At 47.0% G+C, this 23,198-nt stretch overlaps 1 protein-coding gene across 5 annotated transcripts in view; it reads left to right on the forward strand.

The window, feature by feature from the left end:
* The first annotated feature begins 6,053 nt into the window (after positions 1–6,053).
* MAP2K5 (mitogen-activated protein kinase kinase 5) overlaps positions 6,054–23,198 on the forward strand; it is a 251,876-nt gene continuing 234,731 nt past the window's right edge. For 4 of the 5 annotated variants that reach the window (XM_040969747.1, XM_040969746.1, XM_040969748.1 and 1 more), the window contains exons 1-2: positions 6,055–6,768; positions 13,716–13,764. In XM_040969747.1, coding sequence (XP_040825681.1) covers positions 6,622–6,768; positions 13,716–13,764 — 196 coding nt within the window. In that variant the 5' untranslated portion in view covers positions 6,055–6,621. Of the gene's footprint in view, positions 6,769–13,715; positions 13,765–23,198 lie in introns of all 5 variants that reach the window. The other variant, XM_040969749.1, reaches the window with a different exon arrangement.

Below are 23,198 nucleotides of genomic sequence, written 5' to 3' on the forward strand. Positions count from 1 at the left end.
TAAGTTTCTAGCATCTTACAAAAGTAAACGTATCAGGGCCTGATATGGTAGTCTAGTGGCTGAAATCCTTGCCTTGCATGTGCCAGGATCCCATATGGGCACTCGTGTCCTGGCTGCTCCACTTCCCATCCAGCTCCCTGCTTGTGGCCTGGGAAAGCAGACAAGGATGGCCCAAAGCCTTGGGACCCTGCACCTGCATGGGAGACTTGGAATAAGCTCCTGGCTCCTTTCTTCAGATTGGCTCAGCTCCAGCCATTGCAGCTACTTAGGAAGCGAACCAGCGGATCTCTCTGTCTCTCCTTCTCTCTATAAATCTGACTTTCCAATGAAAATGAATAAACATTTTTTTAAAAAGTACATGCATTAAGGACTAAAACAGATGCCAGCGTTATATGGTTAGTGGGTGAAACTGCAGTTTGTAGCACTGGCACCCCACATGGGCACTGGTTCATGTCCTAGCTCCCTGTTAATGGCCTGGGTAAAACAGAGAAGATGGCCCAAGTTTTGGGGTTCCTGCCACCCAAGGAAGCTCTTGGCTCCTGGCTTTGGCTTGACCTAACCGTGGTTATTGTGGCCATTTGTCGGGGAGTGAACGGAGATTCTGTTTCTCTCTGTGTCTGTTTCTCTTGTCTCCTCTGTGATTCTTTCAAATAAATAAATACACCTTTAGAAAAAGACTAGGACAATCCACAAAGGTTATTGACTAAACCCTGAACTTCCTTAGGTTTCACTAGTCTTTGCATCCTTGTCCTTTTCCTGCTCTGTGATTCCATCAGGCTCGCACATCACACGCAGTTGCCACGTCTCGTTAGTGTGCTCTGGTCTGTGACAGCTTCTCACACTTCCCTTGTTCCCTTATGACCTTGGCAGTTTTGGGGAGAAATTTTCAGATATTTTGTACACTGTCAATTCAATTTGGACTGACCTGATGTTTTCCCCATGATTAGACTGGAATTGGGTTGTGTGAAACCACAGAAGTGCTCATTTGTTTTTTCTTGAGGAAAAAAAAAATGCAGAGTAACACTGATATCTTCTATGCGTTGGTCCCCTTCCCAAATGACCAAGAAAGCCAGCTCTTCCTCAGGCTATCGCCAGGAGCCAGGAACTCCAGCAAGCTCTCCCAGACGGGTGGCAAGGGCCCAAGTCTTTGGGCCATTTTCTGCTGCCTTTCCAGGAACATTAACAGGTATGTTAACAGTTCTTTTCCAGGCAGCTGAATCAGAAGTGGAGTGGCTGGGACTCTGACTGGCACTCTGATAGTGTGACTGCACCTGCTGTGTCACAACACTGTCCAAATCTACTTGAAAGGCAGAAGGCCAGAAATGAGGGAGAAAAGGAGAAAAGGGAGAGTAACAGTTTCCAACTGCTGCTTCATTCCCCTAATGTCCACAGTGGCTGCGGCTGAGCCAGCTTGAGGGCAGGGTAGCAACCTGGAACTCCAACTGGGTCTATGGAATCCAGTCACAAAATGGAGTCACTTTGGTTCAGGTCTATGCAAGTTTACTCACTTGCTCTTTATGCTTCTGTACAAAAGGCTGTGTTGCCTTCTTGCTTTCTGAGCCAAAGCACAAGGTATAACATGCCCTGTCAGTAATCCTTGACTTCAAGAACTAACATTGTGTGTGCTGCTACCCTCATTGTTCTCATGGCTGCCTCCCGTGGCTGCCCAGCTCACCCATTGTTCCAGTGGCTGCCCCCAACTCACCTGGTTCCCATGGCTACCTAACCTACCCACTCTATAAAAACCCTTATAACCTTCACTCTGGTGTCACTGAAGGAAAGGAGAGCTGACCCCAGCCGGTTGGTCTGTTTACCTGCCTCTTCAATAAACTTTGCTGCTTTGTAGAGTTGTCTGGGCTGCATTTCTTGGGAAGACTTTCAGGTTGGATACAACAAGTCTGCCACAGGGGTGGCAGTGACCCAAGCCCTCAGGCCATTTCCTGCTGACTTCCCTGGTGCATTAGCAGGAAGCTGGATTCTAAGAAGGAGCAGCTGGGTTTCCGACCAGTTCTCCGATATGGGATGCTAGTGTTGCAAGTGGTGGCTTAACCCATAGGATCCAGTCCAGACAACTGGGTTGAGAATAAATTGTAGTAGGGATGACCGTGAGATACCAATCAGAAAAGGGTGTTATGGATTGGGTTAGCACCAGGGAAGCTGGTGGGAATGGCCCAGCACCAGAGCTAAGAAATGAAGATAGAAAGGCATTAAGAGATAAACAAAAAACTCACTCTGAATTGATAAGAGCAAAGTACAATTTGCATCAATAAAGAAAATCATTTTACAGCAACAATAAAAACAGATTTCAAAATGAACAAAATGGGGCAGTTGTTGCTGCATTTAAGATGCTATTGCAGGATGCTCGCGTACCACATCAGAGAGTCTGGGTCCTAGCTCCATCTCACCTTTTGAGAATGTGCTCTCTGGGAGGCAGCAGAGGATGGCTGAAGATCCAGATTGAGTCCCCGTCTCAGGCTTTGGGTCGGTGCAGTCAAGGCTGTTTTACGTGTTTGGGAGTGAACCAGTAGATGGAAGATCTCTTGTCTGTCTGTCTGTCTCTGTCTCTGTATTTCAAATACATAAAATAACTTATTCTTTTTTTAAATTAGCAAAGGCTTGGGTCAGTATTTATCCAAAAAAGATATATACCAATAACCAGCACACCTCTGAAACAAATGTTTAGCATTCAACATTATAAAAATATAAATCAGACCCATTGAGATGTCCCTTATATACAAAAGGATAGCTACTATAAAAATACAGAGGGTCCAGTGCAGTAGCCTAGTGGCTAAAGTTCTTGCCTTGCATGCGCCAGGAGCTCATATACGTACTGGTTCATGTTCTGGTGGCCCTGCTTCCCATCCAGTTCCCTGCATGTGGCCTGGGAAAGCAGTTGAGGATGGCTCAAAGCCTTGGGGCCCTGTACCCATGTGCGAAACCTAGAAGAGGTTCCTGGTTCCTGATTTCAAATCAGCTCAGCTCTCTGGTCATTGTGGCCACTTGGGGAGTGAATCAGCAGATGGAAGATCTTTCTCTCTGTTTCTCTTTCTCTCTGTATATCTGACTTTCCAATAAAAATAAATACATCTTTAAAAAATACAGACAAAAATAAATCCCAGTCAATCATAGTGGAGAAGATGCTGGTAGGTCATCCACCTTCAGTCCGATTCCTGGCTTCAGCTCCACATCCGGCTCCTGAGTGCGACTTCCTGCTAGTGCAGACCCACGAGGCAGTGCTGGAGCTAGTAGCAATTGGGTTCCTACTGCCCAAGTGGGAGACCTGAATTGATTTCCCGGCTCAGCTCTCAGCTCCACCTGGCCCAGCACTGACTGCTGTGGAGATCTGGGGAGTTTTTCTCACTCCATCTATCTGTCTCTGTCTCTTTCTGGCTCTCTTAAAAAAAAAGTTACAGAAAAATAACAAGGTGATGTGAACACATTGAAATGTTTGTGTGTCTTTGGTGGGAATATATGGTGCAGCCAATGCGGGAAACACTACGGCTGTCCCTCCAACAACAATCACATATAGAAAATACGAGCCAGTCACTTCACTTGGCAGGTGTATGTCCAAAAGAACTGAGAGCAGGGTCCACCACAGGCCTTCGAACCATGTCACGCTCACAGCAGCCTCACTCGCCCAGTGTCCCTCAAAGGAAGGATGGGTCTCCACAACACAGGCTACACGTGCAGTCGAAGATGGTTCATCCTTCAAAAGGAAAGGACTTGAGGCAGACCCCGCACAGCCTCACTCAGTCTTCCAGAGTTGGTCACACGCAGAGACTGAGTACGGAACGCTGGTTGTCTAACAGGGGCTGTGGAAGAGGAGCAAGTGAGGAGCTTTGCATGATGAAGGAATGGGCTGCTTGTGTGACGACGTTCCGAACGGCGAAGGTGGGAGAGTTGGGCTTGCATACTTTCTCACCATTCAGAATACCCACCGTTGTGGAGGCCACAGAGCACCTGACTTTTCATCCATGTCCCTCTTCCTGTAACAGGAGTGAAGGTGGGCACTTGGGATAATGGCATCGTTTTCATATCTCTTACTCCTTGTTCTCTTGGCATTGATTGTGACCCAACATAGCTTTCCTTCATCTGTTCATCTCTAGTGTCAGAAACCTCAAGAGGCAGGAAGTTTCCGTCATACCTACTGAGACAGTAAATGACTCAGTAGGACCAATGGACACAGCAGGAACAATACAGAAGTCACAGCTTCTCGGTGCAGTAGGACTTCAGAACCATCACCCTCCCTTAAGACCATCCCTGTGTGATTGTCCTAAATCTGTTGTATAAAAAGAGAGCGTGCACTACTCGTAAATATCTTAAGATTACATACGATTTCAATGCTGACTACTGAATGCAACTTGAATTACGTATTTGAAAGAGAGGGTGAAGGGAAAAAGAAAGAAAGAAAGAGAGAAAGAAAGGAGTTGGATGAGAGAGTAGGCCTTAAGTTTGGGCAATAAAACTTACTTTATTTGGTAAAAAAAAAAAAAAAAGAAAGTGGCATTTGATTATTTGTGATCCCAAATGGAATGATCTTGTATGATTGGAGTCTGTCTCTCGCAATGAGATGATTTTGTAGAAAAACACTTGTTTAAGCAATCCAAGTGAAGGTTTTTTTTTTTTTTTTTTTTTTTTTTTTTACCAGATAAAGCTTCGGAAGAATTTAAGTATGAATATACTGACCCTGCAAATATTGGCAAGGAGTTATGAGTGTGCCAGTGTGTAAGGAAAGCTTAAGAAAATGTATGCACATCTGACAATTTGTGTGGGTTTTCCTCATGGTATTATGAATGGGAAAGACATTTTAGCAAAATCACGGGTTGGTGGGAAGTCTCCAGCTTTGTAGCTTAGTTTTTTCAAATAGTAGGAAATTAGCTTTCAGGAAAAACAAGCACATAGTCACTTTGGATGGGCAATTTATTTTTCACATCATTGAAGTGCAGATGCAAAGGGAACATTCCTAGAACATCAGAATTTCCAGCTAAGCTATTAAGTTACAATAACTCAAAGGTGGTCACTTATTACTTATATTGTCCTTGAAAAAAAAAACTGATATTATACAACGTGAAAAACTCTTTCCTTGCAAGAATTATGTTAGATGGGAAATGGGTCCGTCGTCTCCTCTGCTGCTCATAGTAAAATGCAACCCCCAAATTGCAAAGCCGCCCTATGGACACCCTCATTAGAAACAGAAAAGGCACAACGTGCGTGCAAGTTGATGAGTTGTGAGGCAGAAGCAGGGACCGCCGAGATAATACGCTTGGAATTCTTAGGCATCTAAAAGCATCGAAGAATTTACTGCCGTGATGTCACTGATTGCCTGAGCACTGTAGTTTATCTGAAACTGTATGGAATAGATCGGATAATTGCAACGGTTTAGGAAACCGATAATGATGCCACCACCGCAGCTGTCCCTAGTGTATGAATGTCCTCCCTGTTGCTCTCTTAGGGTGCACTCAACTGAAAACTCATAAACGGTTTGCTAAGATGCGGGGCGATTCTCTGGGCCTGTCAACTAGAAAAAGCAAGGGGCGGGGGGAAAGACTACACTTGTTTTTTTTTCTCCGTTTTTGCCTTGCTCTTACATGATGCACGCAGCCACCGGCATGCCGAGGTGCGCGGCGCCTATCTCCCGGAAGCTTCGGTGACCAGGCAGGCAGCACGCAACTTGCAGGTTTAAATCCGTTCTAGGCAAGTTTGGTCCTCCTCGGGTATAGGATCGTTTCCCCTCCGCTGCCTTTCGCCAGGGGTCAGGAAAGCAAAGGGCTAGCGTCACTCTGTCGCCGAGGGAGGGCTCTGGGCAGCGCCGGCACGGCGAGCGGCGAGGACCAGCCCTTTCCCCGACTTTCCCATCGTCGCCCCCAAGTTTGCTCCTTAGGGTCGGGGCTCCCGGAGCCCGGCTGGGCAGCAAGGGGGCGGGGGCGGGTCTGTCCGGGAGCTGCCCTCTTCCAACATGGCGCCGCAGGAGGCGGGTCCCGCTCGTCAGCTCCCGGGGTTCCGGCGCCGCGCGTTTTGGTTCCGGAGTACAAGTGCCCGCGCCGCCGCCTTCCTCCTCACGCCGCCACCACTGCTGCCGGGACTCGCGGCCTCGGGCTGCCGGGGCCGAGTCCGCAGGTGCCGCGCCTTGTGACCTCGGTGGGGGCGGAGGACTCGGCCCCTGACCCTTGCCCGCGGAGCCTCCCCACGCCCACCCGGCCCGGAGCGCCTTTGGGGTCTGGCGGCCCCCGCGGCTCCTCTCTAGTCGTAGGTCCTGATTGAGTCGCACTCCAGTCGGGGACCCTCCCCTTGTCCACCGAGGACACCTGCCGCCTAGCTTCCCCCCGGGCAGATCGCATCCTTCATCTGCCGTCTGCCCTCACACGCACGCGGAGGCAGAGCGCGCCACGCTCCCGTTTCGCCCTGTTTTTGTAACTCCAGAAGCTTCCCGACGGGCCCCCGCCCGCCTCCCCAGTTGCACCGACCCTTGGGGGAGACACCTCAAGCCCCCCACACAGGCCCTTTTACCTCATCTCCACCTCGTCAGCTCGCTGGTCGCCTCTTGGACCCTCACTCCCCCAGCCCCCTCATCTCTCCGGTGCCCAGGCGCCACCCACAGGATGGGAGTCCCTTGAACCTGGAATGCTGTGGCTGGCCCTGGCCGGCCCGGTCCATGCCATGGAGAATCAGGTGAACCAGGTGCTGGTTATTCGCATCAAGATCCCCAACAGTGGCGCGGTGGACTGGACGGTGCACTCGGGGCCACAGCTGCTCTTCAGGGACGTGCTGGTGAGTGGGAACTTGGGGTCACCTGCCCCTTGGCTGCGCAGGGTGGGGGGACCCTCCCGGGGTGGTGGTTTCGGGGCTGTCATCACCCCATGGGGTTGGCCAAGAAGGTTGGAGCCTGGCACTGGAGGCATGCAATAGGAGGAGCAGGGGCAGGGCGGAGACCCGATCCCTGTCCTCAGGGAACTCCCAGCTAGACCGGAAGGCTGTCACACACGCAGCAACCAACAGCTGGTAGAGGAAAGCAGTGAGTGGAAGAGGTTCCTCTGTGTGTTTTGGGGCAAGGTCCCTGTTCAGAGGCTGAGATGTGGGGAGATGGACCACTACCTACTAGTAATCCAGGATTGGAGCAAACCAAGGTACTATTGTCTAGCAGAACTCATAAGACATTATAACTTGATTTCCAATGGGGAAAAAAACAAACTGTGGTGTCATATTAGACTGTCACCTGCCATCCATTGGGTAGGGAGCACCTCAGCCCAGTTCTAGAGATGTTAAAATAGAGGGAAAGTACCCAGGAGGTCACACCATGGTGTGGGCCCACCCCAAAGCCATCTGTAACCCCAGTGACCCCAGTTCATCCCATGTTTTTTGTTGTTGTTGTTCATAGTTGCAGAGGTGAAATGATTTTTTTTCCCCCAAAACAGAGTGGGTCTTGAGTGGGGGGGTCCATGGACCTACACATTTCTTTACTTTAATGTTGCCCCAGGGTGCTTTGCAACTTCTAGAAAAGTGGAACTTCAAGTTTCCTTTGGTACAGAAAGCTTTTGACATCTGTCCATGTTCCCCGGCCTCCTAAAGATGCCCCCCTTTATCTTTCTCCTGTCATGCTGCACTGTCCATTTTTCTAGCATTTGCTTGAGAGTGACAGGGTGGCCTGTGCCCATTTTATATACAGAATAAATCAATGTACCTTGAAGCAGGTGGTTTTGGATGGAGGCTGGTGTTGTGGGCTGGGAGAAGAATTCACCAGAGCAGCTTAGAAGAGCAGGGACACATTTATTCAAAGGCACACTGAGAAGGAGCAGAGAGCTGACGGGCCAGCCTGCTGCTGCACCATGGTGCCTGGTGGTCTGGGAGGTGCAGATCTGAGGCGGACTGCCCCTGGCTAGGTGAGGGGTTTGTCTGTCATGGTGATTTCCGGGTTGCTAGGGGCTGCCTCACATGCCAGGGGCCCAGGTGGGCTGATCTTGGCTCAGGTAGCAGATCTGTGAAAGAACCCGCCAGGGAGATAAGAGAGGGGCAGGGAGGCAGGTTCTCAGAAAAGTTTGTCATGTGATTTTTTTTTTTCTTTAATTCTCTTGGGTCCCTCAATCAAAGTTGGTTTTGAAAACTTGAAAATTGTCTATCCCGGGCATCATGAGTAGCCCAAGGGATTTCAGCTACTTCTGCCAGCAGGGTAGGAGCTAGAGTGGGCTGGTAACAGCCTCCTACTGTGTGCACCAAGTGGCGTTCTTCTCTTTGCACTCAGGTCTCTCTTCACACTCCCATGCACACAGGTTTGCTCTCACAGTCAGGCCCAGGCTCCTTAGCGTGGTACTCTGGGCCAGCTCACTGCGCAGTCCCTGGAGTAGCCTTGGCCCCCGTGTGTACAGTGAGCCTTCTGTTCTTCCAGGTCCCAGGCTGTCTCTCTCTCTAGGCTGGGCAGCCAAGCTCTGCTGTGCTGTGACCATTTCTAGTGCGTATGTGTTTGGTCCTGATCACCTTTCTGCTTCATCTGCTGGATGGTAAATTTCTGGAGGGAATGGACGTCTCTCTCTCTCTCTCTGATTCATTTATCTGAAAGGCTCAGAGAGGGAGAGAGAGAGAGTATGTGTGTGAGTGTCTGTGTGCTGGTTCACTCCCCAAATGGCTGCAACAACCAAGTATGTGCCATGCCAAGGCCAGGAACCCAATACTCCATCTGGTCTCCTACGCAGGTGGCAGGGTCCCAAGTACCTGGGAAGGGTTATGCTGTAGCCTGTGCCTTTACTGGCATGCAGATGTGGGATGAGGGTGTCACAGTGCACCACATGGCCATTTGTGTCTCCTGTTTCTGTTGCGTCCTGGGACACTGAAGTGCTTGCTGGACGAGACATCTTTGAGAGAGGATGCATGTGGTTATGGGGTGATGGACAGAACATTACAGGTTTTTTTTTTTTTTTTTAGTAACAACCAACCCCCCCCCCCCCCCCCCACACACACACACATTTCTGTTTGAGAGACAGAGCAAACTCCTATCTATTAGCCTACTTCCCAAATGCCTGTGAGCTGGGGCTGGGGCAGGTTGAGTCTGGGCAAGGGGGGACTCAGTCTGAGTCTCTCTTATGGGTGTCAGGGGCTTGACTACTGAGCCAATTCTGCTGCCTTTCACGGTTTGCATTGGCTTGAGTCAAGAGCTGGAAGCTGACATAGAACCCAGGCAGTCCGACGCGGGATTGTGGGCTTAACTGCCAGCTAGCCACCTGCCTTGAACATTCACTTTTGAGTCAAGTACTTGAGTTTACCTGCCACCTGCTACACTAAGCAGGCAAGTCGGTCCACTTCCGCGAGCCCCTGTTTCCTTATTTAGAAAAAAAGGGGTGCTGAGAGTTGTCCCAGAGACAGGTGAGGACTGAGATTGTGTCTGCGATGAGAAAGAAGAACTTCCCCCAGCACCCCTCTCTTTCCCCATGGGATCAGTGGAAGATGTTAGCTGTTTCTGGCAGGGTGGCTCAGCGGTGGTACAGACTACACACTCTGGAGCCAGTTTGCCTGGCAAGGCCTGCCCATCAGCCTGGTGCCTCTTGTGTTTCTAATTTCTTCCCCTGTGAGGAAGCAGGGAGAGCAGGGGATCAACCCACCATGCAGAGTTCTGAGGCCCACTAGAGCCTTTGCTGGTTAGAGTGCTCCCCCAAGGAGGAATCCGCTTGGGGTTCCTGTTCTGGCAGCTCCTCCCAGCAGCGCCTGACTACAGCTGACTGGCATGAAAGTAAACTTTTCTGAGTGGTACCACCAGAGTGCCAATCTCAGGTTAGCCCAGGCAGAACGGTGCTGTGCTGCTGCCCCCTCCCCACACCGCCACCACCACCAAAGGCCACCAGGCAAGCCTAGTGGACTCCGTGAGCTGGTTTCCAGCTTCACCTCCCTCCTCATCAAGAAGAGGAAAACACAACCAACCAACAAGCTCCAGCAGACCTGTGACAGATTTGACTTATATCCGTGAACGTTTCAGAGTCAATTTTAATTTGAGACAAGCAGACAGATCTCCTATCTGCCGTTTCACTCCCTCAAATGCCCAAAGCAACTGAGGCTGGGTCAGGCCAAAGCCAGGAACCTGGAATTCATTCCAGGTTTCCCATGTGGATGGCAGGGACTTAACTACATATTGTGTTACCTGCTGCCTTCTAGGGTGTACATCGGGGGGAGCTGGAGCATGAGCCAGGATCTCTGAAATGGGACCCAGGCCCCTCAGCTGATGTGTGAAATCCTGGCCCAGATGCCCGTCCTGGAGCCTGGAGGGATCCTTTTTGCCTAATGTCTTGTGTCTGACTCCCCTGTTCCTGTTGTCAAATGAGGAGACATGGTCCCTAGTGGGACACGATGCTTTGCCAAAGGCACAAGTCAGTTTTTGACAGAGCCTGATGAGGAAGCCAGGAGCAGGTTGTCGTCGCTGAGTGCAGGGTGACTGCATGTCTCAGACCACATGTCAGTGGTCCTGTAACTACCTCATCAAGTAGCTGCCAAGGTCAGGGTGCCTGGCCTCTCAGAACTGTTTTTTTCTTTAAAAGGTTTATTTTGTTTGAATGATAGAGTTACAGAGGGAGGGAGGGAGAGAGAGAGAGAATCTTTACTCTGGTGATTCACCTGCCATCCCCCCCGCCCCCTTCGCTGCAGATGGCCACAGTGACCACACTGGCGTCACTTGAAGCCAGGAGCTACAAACCTCCTCCAGGACTCCCACATATGTGCAGAGGCCCAAGCAGTTGGACTGTTCTCCACTGCTTTCCCAGGCTATAAGCAGGGAGCTGGATCAGAAGAGGAGCAGCCGGGAAGCAGCACCCCTACAGGATGCTGACCCTGCAGGCGGAGGCCCCTGCACCCTGTATGGGATCTTAGCACTCGCTGGCCGGCTACAGTGATTAGCAGCATGCTGGCTGGGCATGGGGAATCTGTTGCATGTATTCCTCTGGTGTCTGTGTTTCTCCTCTTTCTGATGAGTTCCCAGTTCTGGGAAAACTGTGCAAGAGATTGGGGGAGGACACTCCCAGCCCCCTCTGCCTGCTCTTTGGACTCTGTAGTCTGCAGGTCCCAGTTTGGTTTCCTCTCAGCTGGTTTGTTCCTGTCTAAAAGGAGCCTGCAGTTTGTTTTTTTTTTCCTTCTGACTTAACACAAGCAGTTTGCTGCCTGTGTCTTTTGTCTGTCTCTTGTACTACAAGTGTCTTCACTTCTGCAGCCAGCTTATGAATCTCCTAAAGTCAAGGCCCAAGTCCTGCTCACTGCAGACTGCACCCCAGGCGTGTCGGAGAAGCTGAATTATATTTCTGGTGTGCCTGATGTTTGTCTGATTTATTGGAGAGGAGAAGAAAAGGATCAAGAAGCAGTCACCATCACAATGTGTAAACTTAGGTTTTCTTTTAAAACCTCTGGGCTAGAGAAGACATTGTGTTGTTGAGGGTAGGAGAAAAAGTCACTTGGAAATACGTAGGTCAGTTAAAATGCACAACACACACATACAATCATTAAAATGTACTTTGCTTAAAAATGACCATCAGCTGTTGATTTAATTTTGTAAATATTTTTTTAAAGGTCATAATTATTTATTTCATTGAAAGGCAGAGTGATAGTGTAAGAGGGAGAGGCAGAAAGAGAGGTCTTCCATCTGTTGGCTCACTCCACAAACAGCCTTAACAGGCAGTGTTGGTCCAGGCCAAAGCCAGGCACCAAGAATTCCATGTTTGCCTCCCAGATGGATGGCAGGAACCCAAGCATTTGATCCGTCTTCCACTGATTTCCCAGGCACACTGCCAGGCAGCTGGATCAGAAGTGAAGCAACCTTGGGTTGAGTTGGTATTGCAGACATGAGCCTAAAGCACTATGCCACTTGCCTGCCCTGTTGGTTAATTTTCCCATGTCCCCTCCTCCCTCTCCCTCGGTCTGTAGTATCATAGCCCCATTTTCTTTGCTTTATAAAAACAGTGGAGCCTGTTCTCTGGCAAGTCTGTTTTGTTCTCTTGACCGCATATGGGGAATGCAAAATGTGAAGGGAATGCGAAGTGTGTGAGGGTGCCTTGCTGATGTTAATGGGCCAAGGCTGCTCTGGCCATCCCGTGGGGATTTCTGCTGATTAGATGTTTGCTGCTGGGTGGAATCCGTTCTCCCGTATACAAGAGAGTCCTCAGGAGCTCGTGGGCTCCTGTGATGGACGTTGAGTTCACATCAGCTTTGGAAGAATGAAGTCAGGGAGTTAGCCTGCTGCAATGGGCTGTCAGGGGCTGGGCTGACACATGGGCTGTACATCGTGTAATGCGGGAAGCTTGGTGCTGTCCCTGCAGTCAGTCCATAATGCAGCACTGGCCGTGTAATACCAGCTTGTTTAGTCCCACAAGGCAGGTATAGCTGTTACCCTATTTTACACGTAAGGAAAAGAGGCACTCCACTCCTGAGAGGCCTGCAGCCCGGCCAGGTCGCTGGGTTTGGCCCCAGAACTCCAGGTCTTACACAGGACTACCTGTGTACTTAATTCTGTAGTCACTGTGCAGTTTGCTGTTAATTAAATACTGTGTAGCTTTGAGTGTGCAGGGAGATTTTTTTCTTTTTTTTTGCACTGAAGTCCTTTTACAGATCCTTTTTCAGAAACTGGCCATTCCTGCTGCTCAGACTAGAGCCAGGAAATGGTGCTCTCTTTCAATTCTAATGAGAGAGGGCTGCCTAAGGTAATACCTCTTTGATCAATGCTATATGCATATATTTATTTATTTATTTTTGATGAGGGGGAAGCAGGACTGTTATGCAGATTGCCACTGCAGCAGAGAAAGCTTCTGGAGGATTGCCTTTAGTAGGAAGTTGCAGCCCACACTGTGCTTGCTAAGTGCGCCCGCTTGGAAGGGCTGCGGGCTCCCTGCTGGGAAGTACGGCCGGCAGCTTTGTCAGCCAGCTGCCTGCAGCCAGGCCTGGCACAGCCCTCAGAGCTCCTGGAGAGAGATGGGGTTTGCAGGCCATTCAAGTTGGACTGGGTGTGACTGCGGGGAGAAGGTGCTTTCTCCATATTTGGGTGTTCTGGGCCTCTTCCGTTAAGCCAGCTAGGTAGACTACTTTTCTACTCTACAGATTTGTTTAAACATTGATAACAGATTATGTACTTAAAAAAATTGTAGGGTAATTTAACTTCATTTCTATGTCATTTAAGTGTTTTCTGTTGCTTATGAGTCAAGGTTGTTAAACATCACTGGTGTGAAATGTTTCATGCACTTATGTCACTGTCCTGGAACCGTGCGTCCAGCTGCTGTCCCCCCTCGAGGATGGGGTGTGTGTGGTGGGGGGTCTGCAGTGTGCTGAGTGCAGGGCTGAGATTGAAAGCCATCCCACCCTCCCAGACTCCTTGGCTTGTGCCCTGCGGTATATTCCACAGTTTCCAGAAGACGAAGCCAAGCTTCTGGGGTAAACACAGGTGTATCTATACGTAGTGTTGCACTTACATGTGTTCAATCGTATTTGCAAGTACTGTTGAACTGAGTAAAATAATTTGTTATTAATACTCTCTATGAGTATTGCCAACACAGAGTGAAAAAAGGCTTTTCTTCCTGAAATAGAGATTTTAAACTCCAGAGTTTGCATTTCAGGGCTAAGTGTGATAATGAGCTTATGTTTTTTACACTTTATGCCAACTTTTCAAAAATCTTCCTCAGGTACTCCTATTTCCGCTAGGATTTGCCACATGCTAGCAATAAAGAAGATGGCTAATTGTGTGTCTTTATTCTTTCTTTGTTTAGGATGTGATAGGCCAGGTTCTGCCTGAAGCCACAACTACAGCATTTGAATGTAAGTCTGCCTTGTACACTTCCTTGGCTGTTTCTCTCCGCAGTCATTTTTCAAAGGGTTTATGGGCTGTGTTACTTTAGAAACTGACAAAAACAGATTATTTATGATCATCATATGGCCCATTTAAATATTTATAAATTAATGCAAGTTTAATGATGATACTGAACTGAGTAATATTTTCTTATTTAATCATATCTTGGGTGTGCATATTTCTACAATATAGCTTTAATTACCAGCATGACCTTTATCTGCTCTTGCTCCTTGTTATAATAATATTACAGGACAAAATGAAACGTGTAAACTACCTGTGGGCCAGTGATTATTGATTAAGAGATTTTAATCCATTTCTGCTTCAAAACGTGGCGACAGAGCTGAGCTTTTGTGTGAGCATTGCGTGGGATGATTCTGTTTTAGTGGGGACTTTGCAGGATCTAGACAAGGATAGGGACATTTTGGTTTTGGAGTCCTCCTTCCTCCCCCAGTTGGCTTGAAGACAGGAATGGAATGTTCTAGAAGATTGGTTTTTATTATAAACGACATCATTTCCGGGGAGGCCATGCTATGGGTGATGGTGAGATGTGAATTTAATTGGCAATATAGAACTTCAAGTGCTTAGAAGGATAAAGTAAGGTCTGAAACTGGGTTTCCATCCTTTATTGAAGATGAGGGCCACTTTCCAGTGTCGTAACCCACATGGTACCAGATGTTTTGCTCGTGTTTTAAGAAGAAGATGTGTATGTGTCCTTTGAAGGACTGTTGGCAGTACTTACCAGCATGTAAATGTGAGCAACCTTGGGTTATACTGACTCAGCAGCAGTAGTTACACAGCTGTTCAGTGTCCTCCACATAAGGTGTTCATTGTAGGGTTATTTTTTATTTTTAAAATATTTTTATTTATTTATTTGAATGCCAGAGCTTTACACACACACACACACACAGTGCATTTCCATCCACTGGTTCACCACCCCTCAAATAATGGCATTGTCTGGGGCTAGGACAGGTCAAAGCCAGGAGCTCAGAGCCTCTTCCAGATCACCCTTGTGAGTGACAGGAACCCAAACACTTGGGCCATCTTCCACTGATTTCCCAGGTGCATTAGCAGGGAGCTGGATCAGAAGTGGAGCAGCCAAGTCTCAAACTTGTACCTATGTGGGAGGCCAACATCACAGATGGTGGCTTTACCCACTATGCCACAAAGCCGGCCCCAGTGAGATTGCTTTTAATAACAAAATATTATACATACATGCCTAGTGTAGTAAATTAATAAATCTATAGCTTACTCCTAAACTGGGATATTAGCTAGCAGCTAAAAAGAATGATTTTAGGTATTGATATGGAACGATATATCAATGAGATGTTGAGTAAGCATAATATTCATGTTGTGATCCCATTTTGTAAATAAGTCTGACCCTTTTCTGTATTTGAGAGGCGTGTGTGCATTGAGGGGCAGATCTGCGGGGTACCCTCACAATACTTCCAGTGGCTCCTCCTGAAAGTTGGCTTGGCACACATTTATGTTATGGGTTGAGTGTCCCTTTTCTGAAATACTAGGGAACAGATGTTGTTTCAGGATTTTAAATGTCTTGGATTTTGAAATATTTGCATAGACTTCACCTATTGATCATCCCCAATCTAAAAATCTGATTTCTGAAATGGTTTGAAATGTGAACCTTTTGAATGTTAACACTCGGAAGATTTTGGAGCGTTTTAAATTTCAGGTTTCAGATGAGGGATGCTCAACCTGCAGTTTTCTACTGTTTGATTATTTTCAACAATCATTATTTGTTTTTAAAAGCTACTGTGAATAACATTCCTATTACTATTAGTATTTTATTAATCACATGAGACCCTGTAGCTGTTGGAAAATTGTGTGTTTATCTGAAACCCATCTTAGTTTGGCAGGTTGTATCCAGGCGCCTTTCACAGTGACTCCTTGGGGTGGTAGGCTTTCCCCATTTGGAGTGCTTTCTGTAGCTTGATGCTGTACTGGGAACATTATGAGGATTAAACCATTGATTTTAATCTCTACACCTTGCCCACACAGTACCCCAAAGGACTCTGACTAGCTGGGTTTCTGTTGAGGAATGGACGTCTCCTATAAGCAGCTTGCTCAGAGTCTCACAGCTAATAAGCACTGAAGTGGAATTCTGGAGTATCTTCTAGAACATCCTTTCTGAACCACTGTTCTAGGCTTGTCTGAGGTTGTCAGGTTGTCATAGCTCTTGGGATCAGGCATTCTGCTTGCTCTTCAGTGCAGCACAGAGACTTCCTTGGTATTTGCTACAAGTGACTTGATGGACCTGTGCTTGCCCTACTAGCTTCCAGAGTTAGAGTTCATACTAATTAGTAATGATTATTTTAACCATCACCTATGTATTGCTTTGTCTGGACCAGACAACATATAGTGAATTTGCCCAGGTTGTCCGTAATCTTCACTGCCACTCTGAGAGCGAGAAATTACAGTTGTGAGCAAAGTAACACTGGGAGCCAGGACAGGATTGCCACAGGTGATGATCAGAAGTGATGGCTCCAGATTCACACACATCTCTTGACTGTGAAGTTTGCACTCTTTACATATAACCTGGTGTGTCAGAAGCTTGTGAAGTGTGAGACAGAGAAATGCTGCTTGCAGCTCTGGGTTTAAGTTCTTTGACATCATGTTCTTCCTCTTCATGTACCATCCTGCGTCTGGACCACCGCCACCAACACCACCACCACACACAGGATGTCGACAGGGCTCAGACTGTTGTGCTTGGATTATCCTGTCTGTCCCACTAGAGTTAAAACCTTACCCTGACTTGTTTCATGATTGTTCTATGATGATTTTATTTTCTCACCTGTGAAGTGAATCTGAATGAGTAAATAAAATCTAAGCCACACACACAAAAATGGTTGAGAAGGTAGAGTTGATAGACTACTGGAATTTTGGGGCTATTTCAGTGACCTGTGTATATGGTTGTGACAGTCTTCAAATAAATGCAACTTTAATTGAAGAAATATTTATAATAATGCATTTAATACTGAGAGTATACCTAAAATGTGTTGACTTCTCATACAAATGAGATGGCGATGTGCATTAAGCAGCAAGAGAAAGGGAAGTCAACAGATTGACCTGAGTGAATGGAAAAGAGGGGCAGATCAGGTCGTGTAAGAGTGTCTAGTTCTGAGAAGTGTAATTTCTCCAACAACGCCTCTGGTGGTTCCACATACCTTTCCTTGAGCCATGAACCCGCGTGGCCTGGCTTCTGGTCAGTTGTATGTGTGTGGCCCTCTCCCTAGTTCTCTCTCGTTCCTGGTGATCGGCCCTGGGTCTTCTTTCACTCTTGTTCTCTCCTTAGGACAGAGTTGAGTACCTTAGGGGAAGACATTTGTTGAATGAAATGGAGTTGTGTCTGTGTCCTGATTCAGATGAAATTGATAAAGTGCACTTGACCTAATGCTCAGGGACAAACTTCCCTTTTTGATTATTTTTGCTGTTGCTCTGACAAGGATTTGTATTTTGGTTGGTGGTGGACAGTTGAGGCTTGCAGTTCTGATTGCTACACCTGGTGATCCTGACATAGCAGAGAGTGTAGGGCTGTGTGCTGATTCTGTTCCGGGCACACTGTTGCCAGGGGGAGTTGGGCTAGTGGTGAGAAGGGGACATATGGCTGTGCTGCGCTGACATTTTAGTGGGGGCCCTTGCTTTTCTAACTCCTTTGAGGTTCTTTCTGTTTTATAACGGGGATACAACTGAATCTACTTCTTAATGGCTAGGGTTGTTAGCAGTTTGGTAATTTTTTTTTTAACTTAGGAAGATACAGATAATCATTTTTTTTAAAATGAAGCATTATAGAAATAAAGCAAAAACAAAAGTCTCCACCCCCTCAAATCCTTTGACTTCCTTGTTAATCTTTTTATGTTTTTACAGAAATGTTCTCCGTACCTAATGTATACTGCATGACCACTAGTTTGCCCTGTCCCTTTAGTAGCGTCTATTAGGCCTCTTTCCAGTATCAGAGTGAGCAGATTAACTTCATTTTTTTGATGATTACATTATTGCTTATTTTTTTTAAGATTTATTTTTAATTTTTATTAGAAAGTCAGATACACAGAGAGGAGGAGAGACAGAAGAAGATCTTTTGTCCATTGATTCACTTCCCAAGTGACCACAATGGCTGGTGGTGTGCCAGTCCAAAGCCAGGAGCCAGGAGCCTCTTCCAGGTCTCCATGCAGGTACAGGGTCCCAAGGCTTTTGGGCCATCCTTGACTGCTTTCCCAGGCCACAGAGAGCTGGATGGGAAGCGGGGCTGCTGGGATTAGAACTGGTGCCTATTAGGATCCTGGCATACCAAGGTGAGGACTTTAGCTGCTGGGCTACAGTGACAGGCCCCACATTTTTTTTTTCATGGCTGTAGGTTGTTTATCCTATTGATGGGCATTCCAGTTGTTACCAGTTTTCAGTATAGCTAGTGTAGTAATCTAAAGGTTGAAAATACAAAACTTTCTGAGCTACAGCAGGATGACACAGTAGATAATTCTGTACCTGAGCTCATGTGACAGGGCACAATGAAAATGCAGGCACCATAAAACGTGATTGGCATGTTGGTGAAGATGCCCTTGTTTGCTGTGGAAGTGACTGGGTTCTATATCTGACTCTATCTCCTGGCTCCAGCTTCCTACTCAGGTGGATCCTGGGAGGCAGCAAGTGATGGCTCAAGTGTTGGAGTCCCTTCTACCCACTGCCCCTGCAGGAGAGCTGGATTGAGTTTTCCTGTGTTTAACCCCTGGCCACAAACTGTTGTGGACTTTTATGGACTAAACCAGGAGCTCAGATAAATAAACTATGTGAAGCAATAGTACAACTGAAATCACCCCCAAAATATTTCTTTCTGATAGACTTCAGGCTTTGTGTAGGAAGTACATAAAGCATAAATGAATTTTGTGTTAAAACTTGAATTCTGGGCCTGGTGTGGTGGCCTAGCAGCTAAAGTCCTCACCTTAATGCACTGGGATCCCATATGGGCACTGCTGCTAATCCTGGTAGTCCCGCTTCCCATCCAGCTCCCTGCTTGTGGCCTGGGAAAGCAGTCAAGGACAGCCCAAAGCCTTTGGATGGAAGACTCTCCTCCTCTCTGTATATCTGACTTTGCAATAAAAATAAATCTTGAAAAAAGAGACTTGAATTCCATCCCCAAAATATCTCATTATGTGTGTAAAATAATCCAAAGTCTTAAAAAAAATCCTGAAACCCAAAATACCTCTGACCTCAAGCATTTTATATCAGGGACATTGAACCTTAATTATAAAAATTGCTGAAGTCAGCAGCATTGTCTAATATTGCATATTGTGGACTTTTTTTTTTAATTTTAATTTTTATTCAAAATCCAAATTTACAGAGAAAAGTAGAGACAGAGAGGGAAAGCTCATTTGTCAGCTGGTTTACTTCCCAAATGTCTGCAATGGCTGGTGCTGAGCTGATCCAAAGCCAGGAGTCAGAACCTTCTTCCAGATCTCCCACATGGGTGCAGGGTCTGAATGACTTGGGCTGTGTTCCACTGTTTTCCTTGATCGTAATTAGGAACCCTGGATGGGAAGTGGAGCATCTGGGACAGGAACTAGCACCCATATGGGATCCTGGCACTTGAAGGTAGATGATTTGCCTGTTGTGCCATGGTGCCAGCCCCTGTGGATTAAGTATATAGGATAAAATCCTAGGCATTAGAATGACTGAGATAAAGCATATTCATGTTTTTAACTTCCTTAGCTATTGCCATGTTTGCTATCCAAGGTTAGAGTCAACACTCTGTGATGTACAAGGCCCCTTTGCCTCCCTGTTGTCTTTGGGTTTGTAAACATCTCGGTCAGTCAACTTGATGGGTGAAGAAGATGATTAAATTACTATTTTCATTTCTGTTTCTTTATTATAAATGAGCTTGCACATCTGTTCATTTGTATTTGATCACTTGTATTTAATTTCTATGAGCTGTTTACCACCTTTGCCCATTTTTCTATTAGGTTGTCTTTTTCTAATTGATGTAAGAGCTTTCCATGGAAAGTGTCCCACTGGCATAGATTTGACATGAGTTGGGGGCAGACCAGGCTGAATCAGTTCACATCATCCACTGGCAAATCCGAACACCAGAACAGAGTGTGGGTCGAGCCAGGTTCGGTTGCGACAAAAGCAGTACACAACACAGAATGCCAAGGTGAGGTTGCCTGTGCTAGATGTGAGCGCAGCACCCAACCAGCACACGTGAGAACCAGGAAGAGAGGGGGCAGAACCTGCACGGGAAAAAGGGGTGGTTCCCTTGCTGAACAGCTACTCCCACTGGAGAGCGTGAGCTGGGATGGGGACAGACCAGACTAGGCAGGGCTACCATACCTGTGCGCCTCATGTGGACCAGATCAGGGAAAAACCAGGCTGGGCTGATTATTCCTACCGGTACAGTCTACAGTTAGAGTGGGTGAGGGTTGTTGGGCCTTAGCCACAGCATCAGCTGGCAGAAGCTGGCATTGGGGACTAGTTCTGTCAAGTTAAACCACAGAACTACCTGGAGAGTGCATAATCTGGGAGTGGGAAAGGCCTGGGAGGGAAATAGAGGGCTCCTCCCTCTTGGGTTACTACCCCCCACAGGAGGGCATGAAAACTAGGACAGGGGCTGGGGTGGCTAGACAGAGACACCCAACAACATCCGTGAAGGCTGGATAGTTGAGCTGGTTAGACAGAACAATATTTTAATACCCATTGACATGCATGAGAGCAGAAAGGGATGTGGGACAGACTGGACTAGTCTGCCACACATACTGGCATACCAGGGTAGGGACGGGCCTGGTGGGGGTTATTGTGGGTCACTTCGGCTGGGCTGCAGCTCTCACTGGTTTATGTGAAGGCCAAGTATGTGCTGTGCAGAACCAGGCTGGACTGCAAACACCCATTGGTTCCAGTGGAAGACAGGGATGGAAACAGAACTAACCCAGCAACTGCAACAACCAGCTGATTGGGGCAATGGACTGTGCCGGGCCTGTTCTTGCTAGTACATACAAGAATCTGGTCTAAGAACACCTCAGATAAAGTTTCTTTGGGGATCCCCCCAATCAAGCTTTTGGACTCAAAACACTAACCATCAAATGACAGAGGACAGAATAAGTCAATCAACCACCTCAGCTATATGTTGGCAATGAAAATACTGGGCAAGTGGAGACTGTATGATGGACTATGTCAATCAGTGGAATCTCCAACAACCGCATCGTGCTTGGAGTAGTGAGAGTGGCAGCAATTCAGAACAGTTGAACTATCAGAACCACTTGAGCAAGACCCTCGGAGCATGCCCCACATTCGGGACCTGGGGTGGGTGGGAGACGGGTGGGGCTTCTCCCTTAAAATCTCCTTTTACATCAGATATATTAAGGAAATAATACGGAACTGATTGTCTTGCCCATCTCCCTGTGGTGCTTGAACCTTTTTTTACCCTAATTATGTCAAGATTGTGACATAAAATAAAAAATACATATATATAAAAGGAAATTGACCCTTTGTCTTAAATATTATAAATATTTTTGTTTAATTTACTGCTCTTTTCTGTTTGTTTTGATCTTTTTATTTTCTCTCTTTTTTTTTTATAAAGCAGCTTAAAGTTGGTACAGGATCCCATTTGTCACATTTTCCTTTGTGGCTCCTGGCTTTTTGTCATGCTTAGAAAGCTCTTACATATTCCAGGATATTGAGAAAATATTCATCCATATTCTGTTTTTCTTCCTTCCTTAATGAGGTTAAGGCACACATTATCATGTAGATAGGTATGTATGTTGTACCATTTTCAGTTTGTTTTGATAAAAAAGAAGACAGGTGGGGATTCAACTATTTTTCAGGTTGACTTTACACCCGTTTTTGAATAATTTGTCTTTTCCCAGCTGTGAGAATACTCCTGACATGAAGCTAAATTCTATTCCAGAGCAAATCCTCCATATCCGCAGGTGTGGGCCCTACCCGTGTGGTGTGAGTCGGCACTCACATAGGCTTAGGGTCCCCTGGTGATGCTCATAGTTCTGGTGGTAAATGAATGGGCACACACACGTGAGATGATCAGAATTAATCATTCCCACAAAGGCATTTCCTGTGCACATCTGTTACACACATCCCTCTTCCTGGCTTTTCCTTAGCTGAACTACTTCACAATTGCTGTTGGGCTAATGTTGTTGGACAGAAATCTCAGTGGTGATGTGACAGATGTGTTTTATCTGGACAATGCTGACTTTACTGTAGATGCTATGGTGTCTCACTTTTCCATTCCTCCCTAACTTCATGTGTTCAAGTCTGTATCCCTCCTTAGTATCTTCACACTTGTCAAACCATGCATCTGAGTTTGGTTCAGAAATCAGGTTCTAGAATCAATATCTGTTTTTGTCTTTGTACAACCTGATTGTTTTATTGTATAGAATCTATTGTGCTTAGGCTTTTCGTTGTAGGGAATCATTTGCCATTGTTTACGAATTTCTGGGAGACTTTTGTATTTTGGATAGAAACTTTTTTAAAAATTTATTTCAATTTTTTTTGAAAAGTAGAGTTACAGGTAGAGAGAAGGAGAGATTAGGAGAGACGTCTTTCATTTGGTGGATAGTTTGCTCCCCAGTGAACGCTGGGCTGGGCTGAAGCCAGGAGCCAGAAGTTCTTTGTGGCCCGTGTGGGTGCCCAAGGGCTTGAACCATCTTCCTGTTGCTTTGCCAGGTGCACTAGCAGGGAGTTGGATTGGAAAGATATGGAATCTGTATGGGATGCCAGTATTTCAGGGACCAGCTCAAGTTGCTACTATGGTATAATGCCAACCCTAGGATAGAATTCTTTAAACCACACATTGTATCTCATTATACATTTGGAAGCAAAATTCCAGTTACATAGGTTGCAGGTTCTCAGAGTATGGAAGACCGCCTTGGGTGAGGGGAGTAGGGAGGGAGCACAGTGGCTTAACAGGCTATTCCTGTACCTGCAAGTGCTGGCATCACATATAAGCATGGGTTTGTGTCCCAGCTGCTCCATTTCCCATCCAGTTTCTTGCTTGTGGCCTGGGAAGGTAGTGGAGGCCCAAGTCCTTGGCCCTGCACCTGAAGCCTCAGAGGAAGCTCCTGGCTTTGAATCAACTCAGCACCAGCTCTAGCAGCCATCTGGGGAATGAACCAATGGATGGAAGAGCTTTCTCTTTCTGTCTCTCCCTCTGTCTCCATAAATCTCGCCTTTGGGCCCAGCGTGATAGCGTAGTGGTTAAAGTCCTCGCCTTGCACGCGCCAGGATCCCATATGGGTGTTAGTTCTAATCCCGGTGGCTGCGCTTCCCATCCAGCTCCCTGCTTGTGGCCTGGGAAAGCAGTCAAGGACGACCCAGAGCATTGGGACCCTGCACCTGTGCGGGAGACCCACAGGAGCTCCTGGCTCCTGGCTTCGGATTGGCTCAGCTCCAG

This window comes from Ochotona curzoniae, unplaced genomic scaffold, assembly GCF_017591425.1.
Source record: "Ochotona curzoniae isolate NIBS_2020 unplaced genomic scaffold, NIBS_Ocur_1.0 scaffold_4701, whole genome shotgun sequence".
In the NCBI taxonomy this organism is placed as follows: Eukaryota; Metazoa; Chordata; class Mammalia; order Lagomorpha; family Ochotonidae; genus Ochotona; species Ochotona curzoniae.